The 25,058-nt window shown below is 39.3% G+C and overlaps 1 protein-coding gene across 7 annotated transcripts in view; it reads left to right on the top strand.

Moving 5' to 3' along the window:
* Positions 1 to 25,058, top strand: part of ANKFN1 (ankyrin repeat and fibronectin type III domain containing 1) — a 444,226-nt gene that overhangs the window by 135,230 nt on the left and 283,938 nt on the right. For 3 of the 7 annotated variants that reach the window (XM_070357278.1, XM_070357281.1, XM_070357277.1), the window contains one exon: positions 7,660 to 7,716. The exons of 3 other annotated variants lie outside the window; for them this stretch is intronic. In XM_070357278.1, coding sequence (XP_070213379.1) covers positions 7,660 to 7,716 — 57 coding nt within the window. Of the gene's footprint in view, positions 1 to 7,659; positions 7,717 to 22,535; positions 22,576 to 25,058 lie in introns of all 7 variants that reach the window. One more of the 7 variants, XM_070357282.1, reaches the window with a different exon arrangement.

Below are 25,058 nucleotides of genomic sequence, written 5' to 3'. Positions count from 1 at the left end.
TAGTCAGATACCACTGACTGAGCACAGCACTCAATGAGTAAGACAAAAGTCAAACAAAGCTGTGTGTCACAGACCCACCCATTCATTAGAATGTGAGCAACTTCTTTACTAAGTTGGATAATATTTTTTTTAATACTATAAAATATTTCCTCAAGTTTCCATATTATTCACAACTCACAACATATTGAGTTATAAACTCAATATTCCTTTTTGCTTACTCTGCTTTACTAATATTTCCTACCTCACTTTCTTAAATTTAGACAACCAATAACAATAAATCAGGATTTGAAGTGTTTATTGATTTTTTTGGTGTAGATACTTTTATCATGGCCAATTTCAAGCAACTAACATGACATCACTGAACATGGAATCAAGAAAGGATCGCAATACCTTCATATGGTGTTTCTAGCATATACATGTAATAGACGCAAATAACCACAGAAGAACAGGTAATAATAAAATGTCATAAAACAGATATGAAGTGATGAGTTTTGAGTATTAGATGTCTATTCAAATTTTTTTCATTTAGGTTCACTTATGAGAGTAACCTGGGGCTTCCCTGGTGATTCAGATGGTAAAGAATCTGCCTGCAATGCAGGAAATCTAGGTTTGACTCCTGGGTTGGGAAGATTCCCTGGAGAAGGAAATGGCATCTGAGCAACTAACACACACACATGAGAATAACCTATTCAATGACCTTTGAACTGTACAAGTCCACTTGTATGTGGATTTTCTCAATAAATATTGAAACAATATTACAACAACTTGAAAAAAATCACAAATTGTACAGCCTAGAAATAACAATAAAGAGAAATTAGTATGTTCTGAATGCATAAAACATGTAGATATACACATGGCATACAAAATACGTGTTAATCAACTGTTTGAGTTGTTGGTAATGTTTTTTTTTTTTTTTTTTTTTTTGAGTTGTTGGTAATGTTTCTTGTCAACAGTAATTAAGTTGGGGTGAGTCAAAAGTTATATGTAAGTTTTCTACTGCACAAGGAATCAGCACCCCTAACTCCCACATTGTTCAAGAATCAACTGTGGGTTTGTTTTTTTTTTTTTTTTTGCATTCTTTTCTCCTTTACATTTAGCTAGTATTGAGTTTATTTGTTCTTTGAAAACTTTACGTGAATCTCACTTTTCTTGAGACTTTCCTTCTCTCCCTCCTTCCATCCCATTCTCCTCACATTGCCTTCTCTATAAGTTTTTCTGTTGCCTCTGCTCCACCCGCCTCACCAGGACTCCCAACCCAACCAAATATCTGATAGAGGCTTATGTTCCTGCTCCATGGCTTTATTGAGGACATCCAAGCTCAGTCATTTGATAAAGTTGAGTGTATTTTCTTCAGCTTCCCTAGGCCACAACTGAATCCCAAGCAACAGTTTTCTTCCTCTTTTGACAAGCTGAGAAGACTCACATTACCTCCTGGCCTCAATCAGTGAGCCCAGCTTTAGCTTCCCACTTGATATGAAGACTGCAACCCTCAGAAACTGCAGGAGCAGAACTCCTGGGCCTCCTGATTCTAGTCCTCCCTTGTTCTGATTCCAAACTGAAGCTCAGCTAGGGGGCTTCACCCCTCCACTTACCTCTTTATGTTCCTGTATTATTTGTTATCTTCAAAAGTAGTGAGTTTCTCTGTGAGCAAGGCTGTATCTTTTTGATACTTTATCTACTTCATTGAGTCCCATATACTTATATGGTTTTCTGGGGAAATGAATTGGGATAATTATGTGATTTTTTAAAATATAAAGGATTACAGCAATAAAAGGAAACACTAGTATAAAGCTGATGTATGGTCTCTGCCTAGAAAACACCCCCTTTCCTTTTTGTCTACCTGAATCTTAATAATTTTTCTCTGGCTACTTACTCTAACTCATGTTTTATCTTCCTTCAGTTTAGCCTCGTAAATATATATTAAGTTCTACAACATATCAAGCACTATACTAGCACTGAGAATACAATAATGAAGAAGACAGGCATGGTCCTTGTCTTCATGGAACGTGTATCTAGTGTTTTCATTGTTTAGTCTCTAAGTTGTGTTCGACTCTTTAGCCACTTCGTGGACTGTAGCCTGCCAGACTCCTCTGTCTATCGGATTTCCCAGGCAAGAATACTGGAGTGGGTTGCCATTTCCTTTTTCAGGGAATCTTTCTGATCCAGGGATCAAACCCATGTCTTCTGCATCAGCAGGTGGATTCCTTATCATTGAGCCACCTGGAAAACCTGTGTCTAGTATGGGAAACAGCTAAACAAAAATTTGCTGTACAGGATAATAATATTAAAGACCTTAGCAATTACCATTAGAGCATCATATTTTACAACTGATTACATACTCATTTTATTATTTTATGATTTGTACACATGGATTAATCATGTTTCCCCAATTCTGAAAGAACCATGAAGATAGTGAATATATATCCTGTAGTTCTCTTATTTATGTCTTTGAATTCACACATTAAGCTAGGGATCCCAGAGCACACAGGATTAAGTAGTCTTCATACTGCAGTAGGGTAAAAGGCACCAGAGCGAACAAAGAGGTAACTTTAAGGTCAGCTATTATTGCTTTTTGTCAATGGCCATTACAGAAGTTATAGAACAGTTTGTTGGTATAGAGTGATCTTTAAAGTCTCAGTGTATGGTTCAGAATAAGACTATTATGCTAGAGTTAATTTTAAAAAGAAACAGCAGATTATTGTGTCTCCATGTTAATTCAATTTTAAGGCTAAAATAAAGAAACTTTAAAGTGGCTAAAGTAACTTTATTCCTGATTTATGAAGCATCTCATCTTTTAAAAGGAGAGAGGCAGACCAAGGAGGAGACACAATTCTACATAAAAGACACTGTAAAAGCTAACTGTTCAGATCATGAATAGATACCGGGTTAAAGGACCTCCAGGAAACCTCTAGCATATACTCCAATATTTGGATCAAATTAAAGATAGTAAAATTACATCCATCAGATGAACATAACAAGAGACAGAAAATACCAAGTACTAGAGAGAATGTAGAATAGCTGGCATTCCCATATACTGCTGGTAGATGAAACATTTGGTACAACCACTTTGGAAAACTAGCATTATCTCCTAAAGATGAGCATAGGCGTACCTGTAACTTAGAGATTCTATTATTTTATCTACACCCAAGAGAAACGCACTGTGGTATATTCACACAGCGCAATAACTGTAGAGCAATGAGAATATACAATCTGCAACTACGTGGAGCCACTTGAATAAATCTCACAATGTTGAATGAAAGAAGCCAGACATTGGAAAGTGCTAATGCAATTAACACGCATTATGAATTCATTTGGGGAGAACTGATACCTGTTGAACCTTTTCCATTTTATCTTTTTTCCACCAAATGCTGTCATATCAGCAACAGTTGGAGCAGATTAAAGTTATTAGAAAGACTATAAGACAGCAGAGTTTCCATCTGAAGAGGTCAGTGATTTCGGACAGGAGAGGAATACTAGATATCCAGTGAATGAGGCTATGTTCTCAGCCAGAGACTCTGTGGCAATGAAAAAAACATAAACAAGAAGTGAAACTTGAAAAGAGAGGCTAAAGGCCAGTAAGAAAATTCAAAACAATTGAAAAGGATCATACAGTGAGTTAATGTTGCCATTTAAATACTCAACCACCCAAAGCTGGGAAAGAAAGAGGATCCCATACTTACAAGAAAGACCACACAGTGGCAAAACAGGAACACACCCTGATCTGAGACCAAAATCACACATCTCCTGGTAAAGTTAGGCAAAGTATAGCTGGAGAAAAATTAGAAGGTATAAAGTGATATGGAAGCCAGAAATGGGACTGCCTTCCCTAAACACAGCAGATATGTCAAGAAGCTCTCAGGTAGATAGACTGGACTATCATTAGGACTACCATAACCTTCTCACCATAAGAACCAACTCAGGAAAAATGTTTAAAGGGCTGTATTTATTATATATACATATATATATATACATATATATGCATTTCAAATCTGGAATTAGAGTTTTAATTTCCAGGTACATTAAGGGGTATTGAAGAATGTTATCAGATCAGATCAGATCAGTCACTCAGTCATGTCCGACTCTTTGCAACCCCATGAATCACAGCACACCAGGCCTCCCTGTCCATCACCAACTCCCGGAGTTCACCCAGACTCACGTCCATCGAGTTAGTGATGCCATCCAGCCATCTCATCCTCTTTCGTCCCCTTCTCCTCTTGCCCCCAATCCCTCCCAGCATCAGAGTCTTTTCCAATGAGTCAACTCTTTGCATGAGGTGGCCAAAGTACTGGAGTTTCAGCTTTAGCATCATTCCTTCCAAAGAAATCCCAGGGCTGATCTCCTTCAGAATGGACTGGTTGGATCTCCTTACAGTCCAAGGGACTCTCAAGAGTCTTCTCCAACACCACAGTTCAAAAGCATCAATTCTTCGGTGCTCAGCCTTCTTCACAGTCCAACTCTCACATCCATACATGACCACAGGAAAAACCATAGCCTTGACTAGATGAACCTTTGTTGGCAAAGCTTGGTCATAACTTTCCTTCCAAGGAGTAAGCGTCCTTTAATTTCATGGCTGCAGTCACCATCTGCAGTGATTTTGGAGCCATTAAAATTTAAAACTTATATAAGTAAAAGTGAAAATAAACAAATGGGATTTAAGCAGATGTAAATTCTTTGCACAGCAAAGGAAACCATCAATAAAATAAAGACAACCTATGGAATGGGAGAAAATGTTTTCAAATGATGCAACCAACAGGGAGTCAGTATCCAAAAAACAAAAACTCTAAATCAAAGTATACATGTACCTCAGTGTTCAGAGCAACACTATTTACAATAACCAAGGCATGGAGACAAGCCAAATGCCCATCAACAGATGACTGGGTTAGGAAGAAGTGAGATATACATACATACTTATCACACACACACACACACACATATACATAGAATAGACCATGATTCAGTCATAAAAAAGAATGAATATAACTTGCAGCAACATGGATGGGCCTGGAGAATGTTACACTTAGTGAAGTAAGTCAGACGGAGAAATACAAATACTACATGTGCATGCTAGGTTGCTCCATTCACGCCCAACTCTTTGTGACTCTGGACTGTAGCCCTCCAGGCTCCTCTTGTCTCTCCAGGCAAGAGTTGTGGAGTGGGTTGCCATGCCTTCCTCCAGGGGATCTTCCCAACCCAGGGACTGAACCTATGTCTCTTACATCGCCTGCATTGGCAAGTGGATTCTTTACCACTGGTGCCACCTGGGAAGCCCCCAAATACTAGATGATATCACAATACTATATAATATCACTATGTGGAATCTAAAAAAAATACAACTGAACTGATATACGAAACAGAAAACAGACATAGAAAGCAAACTTATGGTTACCAAAGCAGAAAGCAGAGGGAGGAGGGAGGGATAAATTAGGATTATGAGATTAACAGATACAAAATACTCTATGAAAAATACATAAGCAATAGAGAATTACTATACAGCTCAGGGAAATATATTCCATATCTTATGATAACTTATAATAAAATATAATCTGGAAAAAAGCTGAATCACTATGCTATGTTCAGTGTTACAAATCAACTGTACCTCAATTAAAAAAAACCCTATATAATTATTATATTCTATAATTCTGGGCCTTTAAATACATTTTCAGTTCAGTGAAACTTCACTGTAGTTGGCCAGAGTTCGGCTATAGCCCGTCATGAAATATCACAGATGGGGTGGGGCGTGGGAGTGCAGAAAGCAGGAAGGAGGGCCAAGATGCTGTTCAGAGGGAAGTTCTGAAGGGCACACAGGGTGCGGCGGGAAGGAAGTGTGACTTAAAATACTGTGTACACGATCAGCTTTCCTTTCCTATTCATAACCTATAAACTTCAGCATATTAATTTTTAAATGTGTGTCCAGCATGTGCTAATTGTCAAGCACTGCACTAAGTAAGGCAGGTGAAGATCCTTTAGTAAAGACAGACTGTGCTCCTCTTCATTCCAGTGGAGGCATCAAGGTGAAGATAGGACAGAATAACTCTAAGGGAATAACTTCTTGTGCAAAATTTTCCCCAAATGGAGGAGAAACCATGTTTAATCATTTTTCCTGGATTGTTGTCTTTCTCAAGATTCTCACCTCCTTCCTCGTGTGCTTGGTACCCCAAGTCACATGCCCGGAATAAACACTCTCAATGACTCAAAGTTACTGCATCATGATCCCTAGGCCTTGGTCTTCAGGGCCCAGCAACCTAAGTACAGAGTAGAATTACTCAGCTCTCTCAGAGGCCCTCTCAAAAACAGATCAACAGAAAGCTGAATGACTAAATGATGTTACTGTTCATCTTTAAGTTTTGGGGTGTGTGTTTTTTTTAATTTTTATACCTGAGATTAGATACCCAGTCCTTTCATAAATCCAGAAAAACTGCATGCAGTCAGCAAGGAAGGGCTGAATATCACTGGATCCAGAGACCCTAAGACCCAGAACTAGAGCTGTAGTTCTAACAAGAGAACCGCCAGGGAGTGGAGGGTTAAGAGAACAAGCTTGCTTGGAGACTCAGCTTGACCCTCTGAAGCTTGTCTCAGCTCACCCCTCAGTGAAACAGAAAATTTAAGCCACTGCTTTGCTTTGGAGAAGGTTTTACTTAGAGAAGGATCAACCTTTTGTTCATTAAAACTTGAGGGTACTTCTTTAATCTTAGTAATTAAGATTCTTCTAATTTCAGTATGTGTTTTCCAAAAAAAAGGCTTTCAATAGTATTGAGTACTTGAATTATCAAACATTTGCTGATTGCTTACTTGTCTGTAGCCTCTTGAAATTTGCTAGGTCTTGGTCCCAAAAAAGACATTACTTGTGTTTTAATTTCTAATATTCAGAGGTCCTTTCTTTTTTGCCATCTGCAGATTTAACTGTATAATATTCAGCAAAAAAAAGCAAAAAAAAAAAAAAAAATTAAATCATGTGAGAAATGTTGCCCACCTTCTCACCCACTGATCCTTTCTCAGGCACAAGACTCACTGAAGGCCCAAAGCTGCAGGTCATTCGTTTCATGCACTTTAATGACTCTCCTGGAGTGAAGGTCTCACCAAGTGGAGAGAGATCCCAGTGTTTAAAGATTTTCTTTTGCCTATCATGGTGCCTAAACCTGAGATAACCCTTTACTTGGTGCTCAACAGTGATCTTTCCTGCCACACTAAATGCTTAGATTTATTAAAAGGCGGCCCCACCGTGTGTTATGGGTAAGTTAATGAATCTTCACAGGCTAATTTTGACAATTAGCAATTTTGTACCTTACACGTCAATTTTAAAACCTAAATCTCTCGTGGTCTGTGACTTCGGTGTGGTTCTTCACTTTTGTCAATACTGTTTTTAAGCGGATAAAAACACTTAAAGTAATACTATTTTATCTGCAGACAAGAGAGATAATTTTATTTACAGTGTTTTAAAGGAAAGCACATTCTAGTCCATTTTAATTATGTCATGAAAATGAAGACGAAATAGAAGTAGGGGCTAAGAAACACTATCAACAGAAAAGCAATTCTCTACGGAAACTGGAGAATCCTACTTTTATTTTGAAATTTTAACACAGACCTGCAGGAGCTGGGCTGGTAATTGGTTTTTATAGTTTTGCTACAGCACTAAGTCATGTTTTATGGATTCTTTTATAGGAGAGCTGTGTTGCAATTTATTAAAAGGGAAGACAGACAGCATCAACCTACTAAAAGGTCAGAGAGAAAAAAGCAGATGGGTCTCTTCCCCTGAATCAGGTTAAAATGGTCCTGCCTGTCAAGAAAGCCATCACTTTGAAGAATTCATTATTCACCCCAAAAGAGGCATCTGTAATCAATGTTGCTCCTTTCTATTTCCCACACCACAACCACCACCTCTAATCAGATGAGGAAGAAATTCAGTAGTAATTGCAAGGCGATTCCAAATTGCGTTGGAAATATAACTTGGGAAATAGGCTACCCAGACTAGAGTCCGCTTCCTAATTGGTATGTTTGGAGCAAACCTACCTCATTCATGGCATCATCATGGGCAAAGGCTTCAGTAAGGACTGAACTGAGAGACCTTTTAATCTGTTCTGCCTCCAAGAAAAGAATCTCAAAGAGACCAAGCCCCTCCAGAGACATAATAACGTCAGTCAGTCTCTAACCCATCTCTGCAGCTCTAGTTAACGGCTGCAGCTCAAGTTACAAGGTTGCCCAGCTCTGTTTGGTGGATTCATTCCATTTCCAACCTTCTCTCATTATTTTCTTTACAAACCCCTTTTGTATTTTTTCCCTTGTGGGTCTCATGCTTTGAAGAACTTAGCTTATTAAACAAACAGTTAATGAAAAATAAGTGTTACAATTTTTATGAACCAAAATGGGAAATTGCCCATCAGAACTTTGATTTTGCGGACGTGTTCAGCACTACCACGTGAGTTATTACAGTCCTCTAAAGAAAAAAAGAAACTTTGCATTTTCAATTAGACTTTTTAGAAATGTAGGCAGTCTTCTATTGGCTTATACATCATTAAAATGCTGAAGCCTAATAATACATGAAGGTCTAAGGGTAGTTATCCACATTATAAGGGAGTTTCCATTCAGAGACCTTAAGAACGTTATAAAATCTCTGCTTAGTTCTTGCCTTTCAGGCACAAGCTACAAACATGAATTACTCATTTCAGGGTGCTGTTTAATTCTCTTCACTTGAGAACACACAGTTAACCACCTTGAGCCAAGGGAACCACAAACCCGGGTAAAAGATCTACCACTTTCTGTAGGTAGAACAGCTGCCTTCTGACACCTGTGCTTATCGCTAGAATCATATCCCTCACTTTCCATTTTCCATTCATGTTTATAAAATAAGGAAATAAAATACACTACTCAGATAACTGACCAATAAATGCTACTTTTCAGGCAGTGATGGCTTTGCTTGCTTGTTGGCAAGAAGCACCCCATAAAGAAAACTTGACATGGCTGTTTGGTAAGGTATAAGTCTGCATTTGGTAGAGGAAAGGAGACCTAGGGACTTAAATATATAATACACAGAAATGTAAGTCATTTGAAAGTCAAATTTTAAAAGTTGAGAACTAAAGTATCAGAAGTAAGATACAGATTTCCTACGTATATTTCATGTCTTAGACTAACAACTCTATGTAAAAAATAAACAACTCTGAAGTAAATATTTCAGCTTATTAATATATAGCTTTTTAATATTTCAGCTTTTTATAATATTTTTTTAATATACTAGCTACATAATACCAGTTATTACCACTTATAGAGTTTTGATTATGTGCCAGTATGTGGGCATACAAACACCCAATTTGTATACCCATGTGTGTGCAAATTAGATATTTGTTTTCACATGTTTTTTCCTGATTATCTGACTTAATCTTATTAATAACACTGAAAAATGGGATTTTTTTAAGCATTTTACTATAGAAACCAAAGGTCAACTATGAAGCATTCTGCCCAAGATCATATGCACCTACAAAATTGAAGATCTGGAATTAAGATTAAGTTCATCTGACTTTAAAAACCATGTTCTTTTTTCCACAGTTAAATGTCCTCTTAAGATTGTTTATTGAGACTGAATAGAACTGTTAAATCCTCCTGCCTTTGAACATAACCTCAATATGTTTCTCTCTAAAGCTACATTCTAGAAAACTTAAATAGTGGATAGCAAGGTCCTGTTTGTCATGTATTCGGTTTTAACTACTATCAGTTCTGGAGAATTGGACAGAACAGTGCCCATTTAAATTGGGCTTGTCTAAATGCCTGTTTCTCATAAATTCCCCAAGATTTGCTCGACCGTCCATTCGTCAATGTACAGCAACAGATTCTGTTTCCATTTATTATACACCTCTCTGTGCTGGCTACTTAACTATGTTCCTTATGTAAGTTATCATTGTTGTTTTAGTCACTAAGTTGTGTCTGACTCTTTTGCAGCCCCGTGGACTATTGCCTGCCAGGCTCCTCTGTCTATGGGATTTCTCAGGCAAGAATACTAGAGTGGGTTGCCATTTCCTTCTCCAGAGGACCTTCCCAACCAAGGGATTGAACCCGCATCTCCTGCATTGGCAGGGGGGTTCTTTACCACTCAGCCACCGGGGAAATTACTTATAGAAGTTATACCTGGAGAAATAAATGTTGAAAGAATGTAAAATTTAACATCCTTAAATAATCAGAAGAGTATTATGAGGCTTAAGTTACTATTTTTATGTAGGTAGAAGACAGAGGTTTGTTGAAGCCATACAGTGAAAAAATCAGGAAGCTGGAATCCAAGTATCTATCAGGCTCTTCCCCTGAAAGACCTTACCTGAAAGTTACAGCAGGTGGAGTGTCTTTGCTTTCAGGTTCTGGAAATTAGACTTTATTACATTTGGTATGGAAATCTATGTAATACTTGTCAAGGTTTCCCAAGAGCAGAGGTTAAGGCAAGGATGAAATTGTATGTGCATGCATGTTGCATGCTCAGTCATGTCCAGCTCTGTGACCCCTTGGATTACAGTCCACCAGACTCTTCTGTCCATGCGATTCTCCAGGCAAGAATACTGGAGAGGGTTGCTGTTTCCTCCTCCAGAGGATCTTCCCGACTTGGTACATGTGGTCTATTAGAAGGTGATTGAAGGAAATACGGGTAAAAAAGAAGAAGCGGAGCACAGAAGGCAAAGTGGCTTCCCTGGTGGCTCAGACGGTAAAGAATCTGCCTGTGATGCAGGAGACCTGGGTTTGATTCCTGGGTTGGGAAGATACTCTGGAGTAGGAAATGGCAACCCACTCCAGTGTGCTTGCCTGGAGAATCCCATGGACAGAGGAGCCTGGCAGGCTGAAGTCCATGCGATCACAAAGAGTTGGACATGACTGAATGACTAACACACACACACACACACAGAAGGGAAGGTTAAAAGGTGCATTATCAAACAAGTTAACATGTGGACAGTTGGAACTTAATCCCACTGGGAGACAAGAATGCTGTGAGGACCACACTGCCATTGGAAATAGCATAGAATGGAGCTGAAAACTCCCCAGCCATGTCCAGTCTGGTCAGAACAGCTTCAATATCATTAAGTGAGTAAGTCACCCATAGCTAAGATTGTTCTGACCTTTGAGATTTTCACAAGATAAGGTTGTTGAAAGATATAAGAATAGATTTGATGAAAGAACAGAATTATCATATTCATGCCCAGAAAGTCTCAACATTATAAAAATGTAAGTGATCTCCTGATCTGTAAATGAAAAAGAAACTCAAACAGAATATCCACAGGTTTATTAAGAGAACTTGGCTTGATTCTAAACTTCGTATGGAAGAACAAAGAGAAAACAAAGGCAAGAACAATAGCCATGGCAATTCTGAAAAGGGATAAAAGTTGGGCAAATTCATCATGAACAGATAGGGAGACTTGTAAAGTTGCAGTCATTCAGATAGTATGTACTGTCACACGGATAGACAAATAGATACGGCAGTAAGAGGTGATCTCAAAAATGGAAAGTAAAGGAGGAGGTTTAAGACTTCAGCGGAGAAGGTGGACTATTGATTCAGTAAGGGATGTGGGTCTGTTGACTTTTCATGTGGAGATAAATTACACTAGGGTTTCACTCTTTTCCATATGAAAAACCAATAGTCCCACAGTACTTAATGAGGTTGATCACTGGGGCAGCTTCCAGTGCTTTGGGATTTTTCTGCCATACCACTGTTGGCATTTTTTTCCTAAGGAAAATAAAAGCTTCTGTGAAATGGTTTTATTATATGTATTTATACAGTGGTTGAAACAAGGGTTTGGACCTTGAACATCTCAATAACCTTCCTTTGTCCCAGAACCTCCATAGGAATAGAATGCTTGTTTTCTCATAAAAACGGAGCAGAGAGGCAATAAAACCTCAGGATCCTCCATTCTCTTTCTCCTTTGAAAGTTTAAGTTTCATAATACTCAGTTTTACTTTGTTTAGATTCCAGTGTTCTATAGGCCCTCTGCTATATTTTGGCTGCTTCAAAATGCAAGGCAAATAAGTCTCATCTTATCTGTCCATTGAAACAGTAGTTCAAATGCTTTCGGAGCCAAGTCCCAACTCATAAAAAAGAATATCATAGCTGATTAGTAATGTCTGCCGTGGACACAATAGGGAAGTGACAGTATGCAGGCCAAGAATTTATCATTCTTTAATTTGATGTGTTTCTATCCAGAAATATAAGCATATTCTTACATCCTTGATCTAAGGAGATTAATATTATAATTCAAATAAATCAATACCAACTTCTGCCCACAGGGTATTTTTTCATAAAGCACCTGATTAGAATATGCTGCACAAACCAGATTTGTCCATCATGTTGCAGCTCTTCGAGAAGGAAAGGGGAGAGCCTACCCTCAATAGTTATTTGGCTTAAGCAAGCCAACAGTTGATTAGGGAATATGATATGCAGCCCAGGGTTTCCCTTCTAAATAAGATATACATGATAAAATTATGTTTTATCGTATATCTAAAATGGTATAGGCTTCATCAATAATCACTCGAAACTTTATTACTTTTAAATAATTTGAACAATTTTTCCCATGCAGGAAAGTTGGAGGGCAACCTAAACCTGGTACATCATTTTATTTGTTGAAAATATTTATGTTTCACTTCTATCAAAGAAAAAACTGGAGCCACTTACAACAAAAGCCATATACAATCTTGTTAATAAAAAAAAAGATAGGCTTGTTAATGACAATAGATTGCTCATTTTTCTCCAAATAAAGCCAAATTGTGTTTACACAGTATTTTTAATTGGTTTCTTTGATATGGGAGCTTTACATAGCTTTGCAATACTGTAAAATAAAGTTTCAACTGAAATTTATAACAGGAGGCTCTTAAAAGCATGATCTGTGACTCAAGAAATAAAGTAATAAATATAATCTCATGAAAGAATAGGTTTGTGATTTTTTTAAATGAAGTTTCTGTTTCTAGGGCAGTTTTCATGCTAGTTAAGCCAACATTGGACTTAGTTGCATTTATATCAGCAAAGACTTTTGTTTGCAAATGGCAGAGAGTATATGTCTCTTGCTGCCCTAAAGATTTTCTCCCCGATGTCCAAATTTTCAGGTCAGGCATTCATCTTACAATTGCACAGTTTTCATTTTCACTTATTGCTTTGATGCTAAAGATCACCCACTTGACCTCATCTCATTTGTTGTAATTCCCACCCTAGATGAAGCTTCAAGGCAAGCATGGAAACACATGTTCTATCTGGAGAATTAAAAGGGAAGAAAGTAACCAATATGCCTAACTTCTGTGGAAAGAGATCTTGGGGTCCATGAGAAGACTCCTAGTATGTGAGCATTAAGAATCTAAAACTGTGCACATGTTCCCAATCCTTGGCAAAAACAATACAATATTGTAAAGTAATTAGCCTCCAATTAAAATAAATAAATTTAAATTTAAAAAAAGATTTAAAGGAAAAATGAATCAAGGGCTGAGGAGAGCTTAATAACATGAATATCAAGATGTCTAATTCAGATGCTGGAGCTGAGTTACAAATCTGTCTTGAAATCAGTGGTTTATATCTTTTTGTATTGAGTTATGGACACCTTTGAAGATATAATAAAGTATCTGAAGCATTCCCTCAGAAATAAACAAAAAAAGAATCATTTATGAAAAAGTTATCAATAAAAACAGGGTTTTTTTTAAAATACCATAAAGTTTGCCTAACAATTCAATTTTAATTGTAACAACATATGAATAGATAGATGTTTAAATGTTAATTAGGAAGAATAACTGGAAATATTTTTTCAGAAGTATCATCATAAACATTTAGAAGGAGTTCTCTACTTCTGGGGTTGGGGAGTGAGATGGTCAATACCCCACAGAGTTATAAAAGGACTAGGAATCGATATCCACATCAAGAATTATTTGTCTACTGAATGACTCATATTAATGTAGCCATCTCTAAATATATATATATGCTTTTTTAATAAAGGAAATAAAAAATAAGAAGGAAAAAATCCAAAGTTTGAGAAGCTATTGGAGAATGTATTGATTTATTCATTCATCCCTCCACTTATAAACTCAACGACTAGTTATTAAACGCTGGCCATTGGATATCAGGATATTGAGAATAAATTCTAGGGATTTCCATCAGATCATAAACTCCTTGAGGGAAGGTAACAAGTTGGCTCAAGGCAATTAGCCGTCAGATGTTTCGTTTACGCTCTGTGGCGTGATCACAGCACACAGCTCCCAAGCTGGCCTCTACCTTCCATTCAGTACCTCTCTGGGTTGATGATATATGCTTAGAGAATGTGGACTCCTTTATACATCCAGGGTTGTCACCACTGAGGGGGACTTAAAAAATCATATATTTCTACTTCTTCACTTACAGATAGAATAAGAGGAGGCCCGTGGGATAAAGTGACTTCTCTAAAGTTACCCATTTCACCAGTGATGGAATCAAGGCTGGAACTCTTGTTATTACATTCTTTTCACTACAGAAAAAAATGAGGGTAGTAAATTTGCAAAGTGAAAGGGTCAGTCATCTCTGATTCTTTGCAACCCCATGGACGGTAGCCTGCCAGGCTCCTCTGTCCATGAAATTCTCCAGGCAAGAATACTGGAGTGGGTAGCCATTCCCTTCTCCAGGGGATCCTCCTGATCCGGATATCAAACCCTGGTCTCCTCCATTGCAGGCAGATTCTTTACCGTCTGAGCAACCAGAGGAGCCCTAGCAAATTTGCAAAAGAATTATTTAAATGCCAATAATACTTGCAGTTTATGATTTTAAAAAAGATACCTATTTTTTACATCTATAAGAGAATAATGTTAAACTAAGTTGATGAACAATAAATACATGATATATGTATGATTTAAAATAAAAATATGCAGTTTATAATTTAAAAAAAATAAATAAATGCATTCCTAGACCAATTGCATTAATTTTTTATTTATTTATTGCTTACTTTCCTTCCACTTCCTCAAGGGTTTTATTTTTTTTAATTTGAAGTACATACAGAATTAATAAGATAAAAATAGCAATTGAGGGAATCTGGAGTGAGAGAGAGGAGGTGAGAAAAATTAAATGAAACAAGAAGTTACTTTGGTAGACCAAATGCACCAAAAAGTTCCACATAATAATTAGTAAAAATGGGTCACCAATGAAGGCTTTACTTCCTAGCAGCCAAGGAAAGAAGGACACAAAATTCATGGTAGGCATCCGATGAAAAGAGTCTAAAATCTGAAAGGTTACATATTCTGTTATTGTAACTATATGACACTCTGGAAAAGATAAAACTATGGAGACAGTAAAAAAAAAAAAAAAAATCTAAAGTTGCCAGGAGCTGGGGAATGAAAAGGGAATGAATAGTTGAAGCACAGTGGATTTTTAGAGCAGTGAAAAACTCCCTAAGAGATTGTAACGATGGATATACGTGATTGTACGTTTCTCCACGCCTATAGAACGTGCAACACCAAGAATGAACCCTGATGTAAACTATGGGCTTTGGGTGATTCTGACATGCCAGGGTAGTTCCCTGATGGTAACAAATGTGCCCTTCTGATGGGAGCTGTTGGTTACAGGGGAGGTTCTTCGTGTGGGGGGAGCACGGAGGTGAATGGGAAATCTCTGTACACTCCTTAATTTTTCTATAAACATAAAACTGCTCTTAAAAAAGTAAAATGCTTATGGAAAAAAAAATCTTGATTCTCAGGAGAAATTCCATGGCTCTTGGTCTTGAGACCACAATGAAGTTTTTCCCATGGGTCTTCAGAAAAGGCATTGCTTCTGTGAATTCAGCAGTAAATTTCAACAGTCTAGTTCCTGAGCCATTCTTCGTAGAAGCCAGGGGGACGGTAGTGCCCAGCAAAGTAAAAACATCTGGACAAAAGACCAGAACACTGTTCCAGGCACACAGCTCACTGAGGGTCTGGCCTCATCAGGGATAGCATTTAGCCTGCCTGGAGGAAAAATAAACAATCCACCGTGATAAACCCTCACCATGTGCCCAGGCTGTTCTGAGCATTTACACGTTGTCTTCACATCTTCTGCGCAGACCTAGTGAATATTGTTGCTTGAAGCTGAGTTTTTAATTAAGGACTGAGCAATGGAAGTTTCAGCATTATAAAGGTCATATTTTCTGTCAAGAACTTGGAAAATATATATTCAGTATTGCAGAATTTTTTTTTCTAATGCTGAATCTGTAATCTTCTATGGAAATCAGAACATATGGCAGAAAATGTTCAGAGGAGAAAAGACAAAATCTTCAACATATTAGGTTAGGACCACTGAGCCACTGTCCTGTGTCCACGAAAAAGGCAGGTAATTGGGAATTTATGGTATCTGAGGCACTCCGGCACCTACGAGGCGTCTTCTCATGTGGCTCAGTGGTAAAGAATCTGCCTGCCAGTGCGAGAGAGGCAGGAGACGCAGGCTCAATCCCCTGGTCGGGAAGATTCTCCTGGAGGAGGAAATGGCAATCCACTCCAGTATTCTTGCCTGGAGGATGCCATGGACAGAGGAACCTGGCAGGCTGCTGTCCATACGGTCACAAAGAGTCAGACATGACTGAGCGTGCGTGCGCGCGCACACACACACACACACACACACACATTCACAGTATCTATAAGAATGCAAGGTATGAATGTTTTCACTGATTTTAAGATTATGGCTATGAGAACTTGCTACAAGGCCTGAGTGTCAAATTAGCTATTCCACTTTGGGGTACACACCCAAAGGAAAACAAAAACACTAATTCAAAAAGTGACATGCACTCCTATGTTCACCACAGCATAATTTACAATAGCCAAGATACAGAAGCAACCTAAATGCCCACTGATAGAGGACTGGATACAGATGGCGTGGTATAGACACACAATGGAATAGTGCTCAATCCTAAAATGAAATCTTGTCATTTGCAACAGTATGAATGAGTCTAGAGGGTATTATGCTAAGTGAAATAAGTCAGACTGAAATAAGTCAGGTAGACCAATACCATATGATTTCACATATATGTGGAATCTAAAAAATAAAACAAAATGATAATGAGTGATGCTCAACATCACTCATTATCAGAGAAATGCAAATCAAAACCACTATGAGGTACCATTTCATACCAGTCAGAATGGCTGCGATCCAAAAGTCTACAAATAATAAATGCTGGAGAGGGTGTGGAGAGAAAAGGGAACCCTCTTACACTGTTGGTGGGAATGCAAACTAGTACAGCCACTATGGAGAACAGTGTGGAGATTCCTTAAAAAACTGGAAATAGAACTGCCTTATGATCCAGCAATCCCACTGCTGGGCATACACACTGAGGAAACCAGAAGGGAAAGAGACACGTGTACCCCAATGTTCATCGCAGCACTGTTTATAATAGCCAGGACATGGAAGCAACCTAGATGTCCATCAGCAGATGAATGGATAAGAAAGCTGTGGTACATATACACAATGGAGTATTACTCAGCCATTAAAAAGAATACATTTGAATCAATTCTAATGAGGTGGATGAAACTGGAGCCTATTATACAGAGTGAAGTAAGCCAGAAGGAAAAACACCAATACAGTATAATAACGCATATATATGGAATTTAGAAAGATGGTAACAATAACCCTGTGTGCGAGACAGCAAAAGAGACACTGATGTATAGAACAGTCTTATGGACTCTGTGGGAGAGGGGAGGGTGGGAAGATTTGGGAGAATGGCATTGAAACATGTAAAATATCATGTATGAAATGAGATGCCAGTCCAGGTTCGATGCACGATACTGGATGCTTGGGGCTAGTGCACTGGGACGACCCAGAGGGATGGTATGGGGAAGGAGGAGGCAGGAGGGTTCAGGATGGGGAACACATGTATACCTGTGGTGGATTCATTTTGATATTTGGCAAAACTAATACAATTATGTAAAGTTTAAAAATAAAATAAAATTTTAAAAATAAATAAATAAATAAATCTGCAATTAAAAAAAAAAAAGAAACAAAAATTGACAGAGAACAAACAGGTAGTTGCCAGAAGGAAGGGAGGTAGAGAGACAGGTGATATTGATAAAAGGGATTTAAAAGAAACAAACCTCCAGTTATATGATAAATAAGTCACGGCAATGGAATATGCAGCATAAGGAATATGGCCAATAATACTGTAATAACTTTGCATGGGAACAGACAGTTACTAGACTTACTGTCACGATCATTTCAAAATGTATGCAAATGTCAAAGCTCTATGTAATACAACTGAAACTAACATAATAGTGCAGATTAACTACATTTCAATGGAAAAACTAAGTGCTTTTATCAAATAAAAGCGACAGCAAATCTGCTCTTACTACCTTGTCTCTGTGTACCATTCAGATCAGTTCAGTTCAGTTGCTCAGTGGTGTCTGACTCTTTGCGACCCCATGAACCGCGCAGCACGCCAGGCCTCCCTGTCCATCACCAACTCCTGGAGTCCATCCAAACCCATGTTCATTGAGTCGATGCTGCCATCCAACCATCTCATCCTCTGTTGTCCCCTTCTCCTCCTGCCCTCAATCTTTCCCAGCATCATACATATGAAATGATTATTTAAGCCTGTTAACCAGCTCACATAAGTGATTACAGCCAGAACTTCCAGGTGATTCCTTCCCCATGGTTACATCTCCAGGATGTTTTCCTCTGGACTGCATGCAGTCCGATTTCCCTAACACCCAAGATGGGTCCTCATAAAAAAAGACATCTCCTCCACAACAGAGCTTCCCAGCACCCCCTGCACATCAGAATCACCAGGGGAGCTTCAAAAGAGCCCAACATCCACGCTGGACCCCAGCCCAAGGATCTTGGAATCTCTGGGGGTAGAACCCTCACAACACAAAGATGGAGATAAAAAGAGGACAGAGTCCCAGGTCCCTGGTACCCTGGAAGCAGGTGAGGATGAAAGAGATAGTGAAGAAGGAGACCAATCAAAGGGCTGGAAGCTTGTGCCCGGCAGAGAGGAATCTGATCCTGTGACTCTGGCTGCAAATGTAGACCAGCTCCCAGATGTGAAGAACCCTGTTCCTCCCCCACTTCTGTGCATCCTGCCTCCTGCCCCCAGAACAGCCCTACCTCGACATCCACGAGCACTAGGCTTCAATCAGTACAGTCAGAGACAGCCAGGGAGAGGGGGAGTGAAGAGTGAAAGGCCAGAGGGGAAGGAAAGAGGGTGGGGAGAACGGCAGCAGGGAAGAGAAGTCCTGGGTTCCAGCCTATCCTTGAGCATGGCCATTTGATTCATGGATTCTCTTCTGTGTAATTCTGCATTAAAGGTGGAGACAGCTGGTCACAACTGGTACTTTCATTTTCACAATCCTTTTTTTTTTTTTTAACTGGAGTGTAGTGGCTTTACAGCTGTTAGTTTCTGCTGTAGACCTAAGTGAATCAGTTTTACATACAGATATATCCCCTCTTTTTTAGATTTCTTTCCCACTTAGGTCACCACAAAGCACTGAGATAAGTCTTCTGTGCTAGACAGTAGGTTCTCACTAGTTATATATTTCAAAGGAGATCAGCCCTGGGATTTCTTTGGAAGGAATGATGCTAAAGCTGAAGCTCTAGTACTTTGGCCACCTCGTGTGAAGAGTTGACTCATTGGAAAAGACTCTGATGCTGGGAGGGATTGGGGGCAGGAGGAGAAGGGGACGACAGAGGATGAGATGGCTGGATGGCATCACTGACTCGATGGACGTGAGTCCGAGTGAACTCCGGGAGTTGGTGATGGACAGGGAGGCCTGGTGTGCTGCGATTCATGGGGTCGCAAAGAGTCGGACACAACTGAGCGACTGATCTGATCTGATCTGATCTGAGTGAATATATTTCAATCCTAATCTCCCAGTTCATCCCACCTCCACATCTGGCCTCCATAAGTTTGTTCTCTATGTCTATTTTTGCTTTGCAAGTCAATTCATCTGCACCATTTTACTAGATTCCACATGTAAGTGATATTATACGGTCGCTGTTTTTCTTTTTTTCTGACTTACCTCACACTGTATGACTGTCTCGAGGTCTGTCCACATCTCTGCAAATGGCACTATTTCCTTCCTTTTATGGCTAAGTAGTAGTCCACTGTCTACATGTACCACGTCTTGTTTAACCATTCCTCCATTTATGGATGTTTAGGTTGCTGTTCTGGCTACTGTAAATTGTGCAGAAATGAACACTGGTGTATCGTTTTAAATTATGGTTTTCTCCAGGTACATGCCCAGGAGTGGGATTGTTGGGTCATATAGTAGTTCTATTTTTAGTTTTTTGAGTAACCTTCATACTGTTCTCCATAGTGAAGGTACCAATTTACACTCCCACCAACAGTGTATTGCTGTCAGTCGCCTAGTCATGTCCAGCTCTTTGTAACCCCATAGAATGTAGCCTGCCCGCCAGGCTCCTCTGTTCATGGAATTCTCCAGGCAAGAATACTGGAGTGGGTTGCCATGTCCTTCTCCAGGGGACCTTCCTGACCCGGGGTTTGAATCCAGGTCTCCTGCGCTGCAGGCAGATTCTTTACGGTCTGAGCCATCAGGGAAGCCCACACCAACAGTGAAGGAGGGTTCCTTTTTGCCACACCCTCTCCAACATTTATTGTTTGTAGCTTTTTTTGATGATAGCCATTCTTACTGATGTAAAGCGATACCTCACTGTAGTTTTGATTTGCGTTTCTCTAATAATGAGGACTGCTGAGCATCTTTTCATGTGTTTATTGGTCATCTGTATGTCTTCTTTGGAGAAATGTCTGTACAGACCTTCCACCTATTTCCGCCCCCCCGCCCCCCGCCATTGGGTTATTTGCTTTTTGATATTGAGCTACTTAAGCTGTTTGTATATTTTGTTAATTAATATCTTGCCGGTTGCTTTGTGGCAAATATTTTCTCGCACTCTGAGGGTTTCCTTTGCTTTGCAAAAGCTTTTAAGTTGAACTTAAAAATATTTTCTCCCATTCTGAGGGTTTCCTTTGCTTTGCAAAAGCCTTTAAGTTTAACTAGGCCCCATTGTTTGTTTTGTTGTCATTACTCTGGGAGGTGACTAAAAAAGTCTTGCTGTGATTTTTGTCGAAGAGTCTGCCCACATTTTCCTGTAAGAATTTTATCGTGTCCAGCCTTACATTTAGGTCTTTAATCTATTTTGAATTTATTTTTGTTACAGTGTTAGGCAGTGTTCTAATTTCATTCTTTTACATGTAGCTGCCTGGTTTTCCCTGAACCACTTATTGAAGAGGCTGTCTTTTCTCCATTATATATTCTTGCCTCTTATGTCATAGGTCAGGTGACCATAGGTACATGAGTTTATCTCTGGGCTCTATCCTGTCCCATTGGTCTATATTTCTGTTTTTGTGCCAGGATCATACTGTCTTGATTACTGCAGCTTTGTAGTATAATCTGAAGTCAGGGAGCCTGATCCCTCCAGCTTCACTTTTCTTTCTCAAGATTGCATTGGTTATCCAGGGTCTTTTGGGATTTCGTACAAATTGTAAAAAGTTTTATTCTAACTTCTGTGATAAATGCCACTGGTTTTTTGATAAGGATTCCACTGAATTTGCAGATTACTTTGGCTATTATAGCTATTTTCACAATACTGATTCTTCCAATCCAAGATCACACTGTGTCTCTCTATATGTTTGTGTTGTCTTTGATTTCTTTTTTTTTTTTTTTCACTTTACAATATTGTATTGGTTTTGCCATACATCAACATGCATCCACCACGGGTGTACGCGTGTTCCCCATCCTGAACCCCGCATATTTCTTTTGTCAGTATCCTACAGTTATCAGACTGTAGGCCTTTTGCCTTCTTAGCTAGATTTACTTCTAGGTAGCTTATTCTTTTTGTTGTGATGGCAAATGGGATCGTTTCCTTAATTTCTCTTTCTGATCTTCTGTTTTTAGTATATAGGAATGCAAGAGATTTCTGTGTATTAATTTTGTATCTTGCAACTTTACCAAATTCATTGATGAGCTCTAGTAGTATTCTGGTGGCCTCTTCAAGATTTTCTGTGTATAGTATTATGTCATCTGCAAACAATGACAGTTTTACTTCTTTTTTCTGATTTGAATTCCTTTCATTTCTTTCTCTTCTCTGATTGCCATGGCTAGGACTTCCAAAACTATGTAAAATATTAGTGGTGAAGGTGGACATTCTACCTTGTTCCTGATCTTAGAAGAAATGCTTTCAGGTTTTTCCTGTTGAGAGTGATATTTGCTCTATGTTGAGTCTGCACACCCGCTTAGAACTATAGAATATACTGGAAGGAGCACTGTGCCTTTGGGTACAGAGAGAGTGGGAATAAGTCCTATTTTTTTCAGGCTTCCTGTTTTTAAGTCACAGCACAGCTCCAAATGCCTGGAATGTAGGCTTTAGTTCTCTCTGCCAACACAGTCCACCAAGCACAGACTTTTGTCCCAGAAAACGACAGTCACTACTCCCTGTAAGCTCAGGCTGTGTGGAAGGGGAGAGTCCTTGGGAGAAACACACTTGTAAAAAGAAAAGTGCATTTTACATCCTTTCCTCCATACCCTCAAAGAAGTCCAAATTAATTGTATGAATTTAAAAGTGGCTAATTTTTAATGGAAATTTAATCTCTCTGTTTCCCCAGTGAAAAAGTAGCCTGTTTACAAAGCAAGAAGGTCAGTGTGGTAAGTGTAATCCAATCATGCTTTGTAAATGGTCATCTTTTCCCTGGACTATTGTATATAACACAGCTTTTACACAAGCTTGTTAAATTTTAGATATTCAAGACAATTGACTCTAAAACCTTTGATTGCCTTGGTTATAGTTTCTCATCACTGGTTAAGACTCCATAATCTAATAACAGGAATTTATGTAAGAACTTCCAATTTACTATGGAGAAGAATTAGTAGATAATGACTCTGCCTAAAGAAAGAATGTGTCATGAGCTAAGTAAGACCTAACGAGCGCGGTTGTTTCCATTCTGAATCCCTCCATTGTCCAGTAGCGTAAACTACCCATGCTAGCCTTAGTCTGAGAACAGTCTGCTAGGAGTTAGAAAAGATTAATGAGAACATTTGCAAAAACTCAAGTCAAGCCGTTTTACTGGGGAGTAGAGAAGGGTTGATTTTAATCCATTGTCCGTGAGCTTGGAAGGAAATCAGTATTTGCAGACTACCAAATAAGAAATATGTGATATTTCCCTTAGTCTCTCAAAATGTGGGCATTTTCCCCTTGGAAATGGGAAGGGCAGACACAGCCTTCCCTCCTCTAGTTCTCTCACCTATGAAAGGAAGCCCGGATTCATCCGGCTTGCTTTTTCATTATTTGAGGCTGAGAACTTGGAGTAAACAGTAAGGGAGGGTCACATTCTGAAAGTTTAAGTATGGTCAGAGGTAGGAGCACAGAAAATAAGGCCAGCTTCGCCTGCCTGCCAACCTATCCAGCTTTCTTTTCTTAAAGGGTAGTTTTAGGCCACAAGTAACAATCAATTAATATAAACATTTAAGATATTTAAAATTGATATGTAGCAAATATTAGTGACCAACTATGAACCAGACAGTTTCTCTATTATGCTATTAAGATACATGTGAAAACTTTAATAACAAGTTTACAGAATGGTTCATTTTATCCCTATTTTGCAGATACAAAACCAAGCTCAGAGACATAATTACCTGCCTAAGGCTATACATCTACCAAGCGACAAATCAAGAGTTCTAACCTAATTCTATCTCTTTTGCCAAACTATATTATCTTCCAAGATTATCATCAGAAGTGTGTTAAGTCAAAATGGGTGTCTGTAATTATTTGTTCATTCACTCATTCATTCAAGTTAGGCCTGGATCACCTAACTGCATCCTGACCAGAGCCACAGGCTTTGCGGTAAAGCCCTAGGTCTGTCACTGGCTATGCTGGTGGCCTGGTTAACTCATTTAACCGTGGGTTCCTGATTTATGAATTCTGTGTGTGCATTCTGTGCTGAGTCACTCAGTCGTGTCCAACTCTTTGTGACCCCACAGACTATAACCTGCCAGGCTCTTTTGTCCATGGGGATTCTCCAGGCAAGAATACTGGAGTGGGTGGCCATGCCTTCCTCCAGGGGATCTTCCCAACCCAGGGATCCAACCCAGGTCTCCCACATTGCAGGCAGATTCTTTACCCTCTGAGCCACCAGGAAAGCCCAATTTATGAACAGGAGACCATGATGGTGCCAACTTCAGAAAGTTACTATAGATTAAATTAAATGATAACTTAAGGCCTCGGTTTGGTGCCTGGATATAGTCAGCACTCACTTAGCTTTGTGTTGATGGCTGTGGTGGTCATGGTGGCAATGGGGTCTTGGGGGTAGAAATGTTCTTTCTCTGCTAGGGAAAGCTGGCACTTGAATCCTGGAACCGATAGGGACCTTGGGGACTCATCTGCTCCTCTGCCTTCGGCTGCAGATGGAGCCATAAGCAACAGCGCCGCGTCAATGCCGCATGTGATGCAGCTGATTTTATTCACTAGCCCTGGAACAGTAATAGTTTCTCTCTCTTGCCCATGACTCTGGAAAAAGAGGATCAATCCCAAAGGCTCCAGGGCCTGCAGACACCCCAGTGACACGGTGGGGAGCATTTTCCAACAGTGTGTAAAAGCCTCCACTTGGGCTCTCAGCCCTGTCTCAGACTCATGCGCTCCTCAGAAGCCCTGCCAGTTTACTCACAGTCACCAAACCTCCAGGCCACAAGTAAGCGAGGATATGGGGACTATTCAGGGGATTCCCTCCCCTGCAAATTTCATCTAGATTTTTGGCACTGTGGAGACAGCCATAGTCACAATTTCCTTTGGACAATTTAAGAAATTAATATTAAAGGATGTGTCACCGTGGATCTAGAAAACAGGTCATCATCAGTTTCCTCCAGCAGCAAAATCCTCCAGGAGGGGATTTTGGAATCAAAGGGGAAACATTCCCTGGTTAGCTTACCTGTCTTGCCTTCCACTAACCCACCTTCCCAGAGCACTTTCATCCTGTCCGTATTCAAATGCTACCCTGGAAACCTCACTGTAATTCCTCAACCTAAGATACACAAACATCTAGAACTAACCAATTCTGTAGCAGACTGATAATGCTACTACTAAAAGTCTCTGCTGGAATTGTAGAATATTAGCCAGAATAAGAGCTGGGTAAAGG

The sequence above is a fragment of the Bos mutus genome, chromosome 19, assembly GCF_027580195.1.
Source record: "Bos mutus isolate GX-2022 chromosome 19, NWIPB_WYAK_1.1, whole genome shotgun sequence".
Taxonomy (NCBI): domain Eukaryota; kingdom Metazoa; phylum Chordata; class Mammalia; order Artiodactyla; family Bovidae; genus Bos; species Bos mutus.
This window is presented reverse-complemented; position numbering and strand designations above follow the sequence as displayed.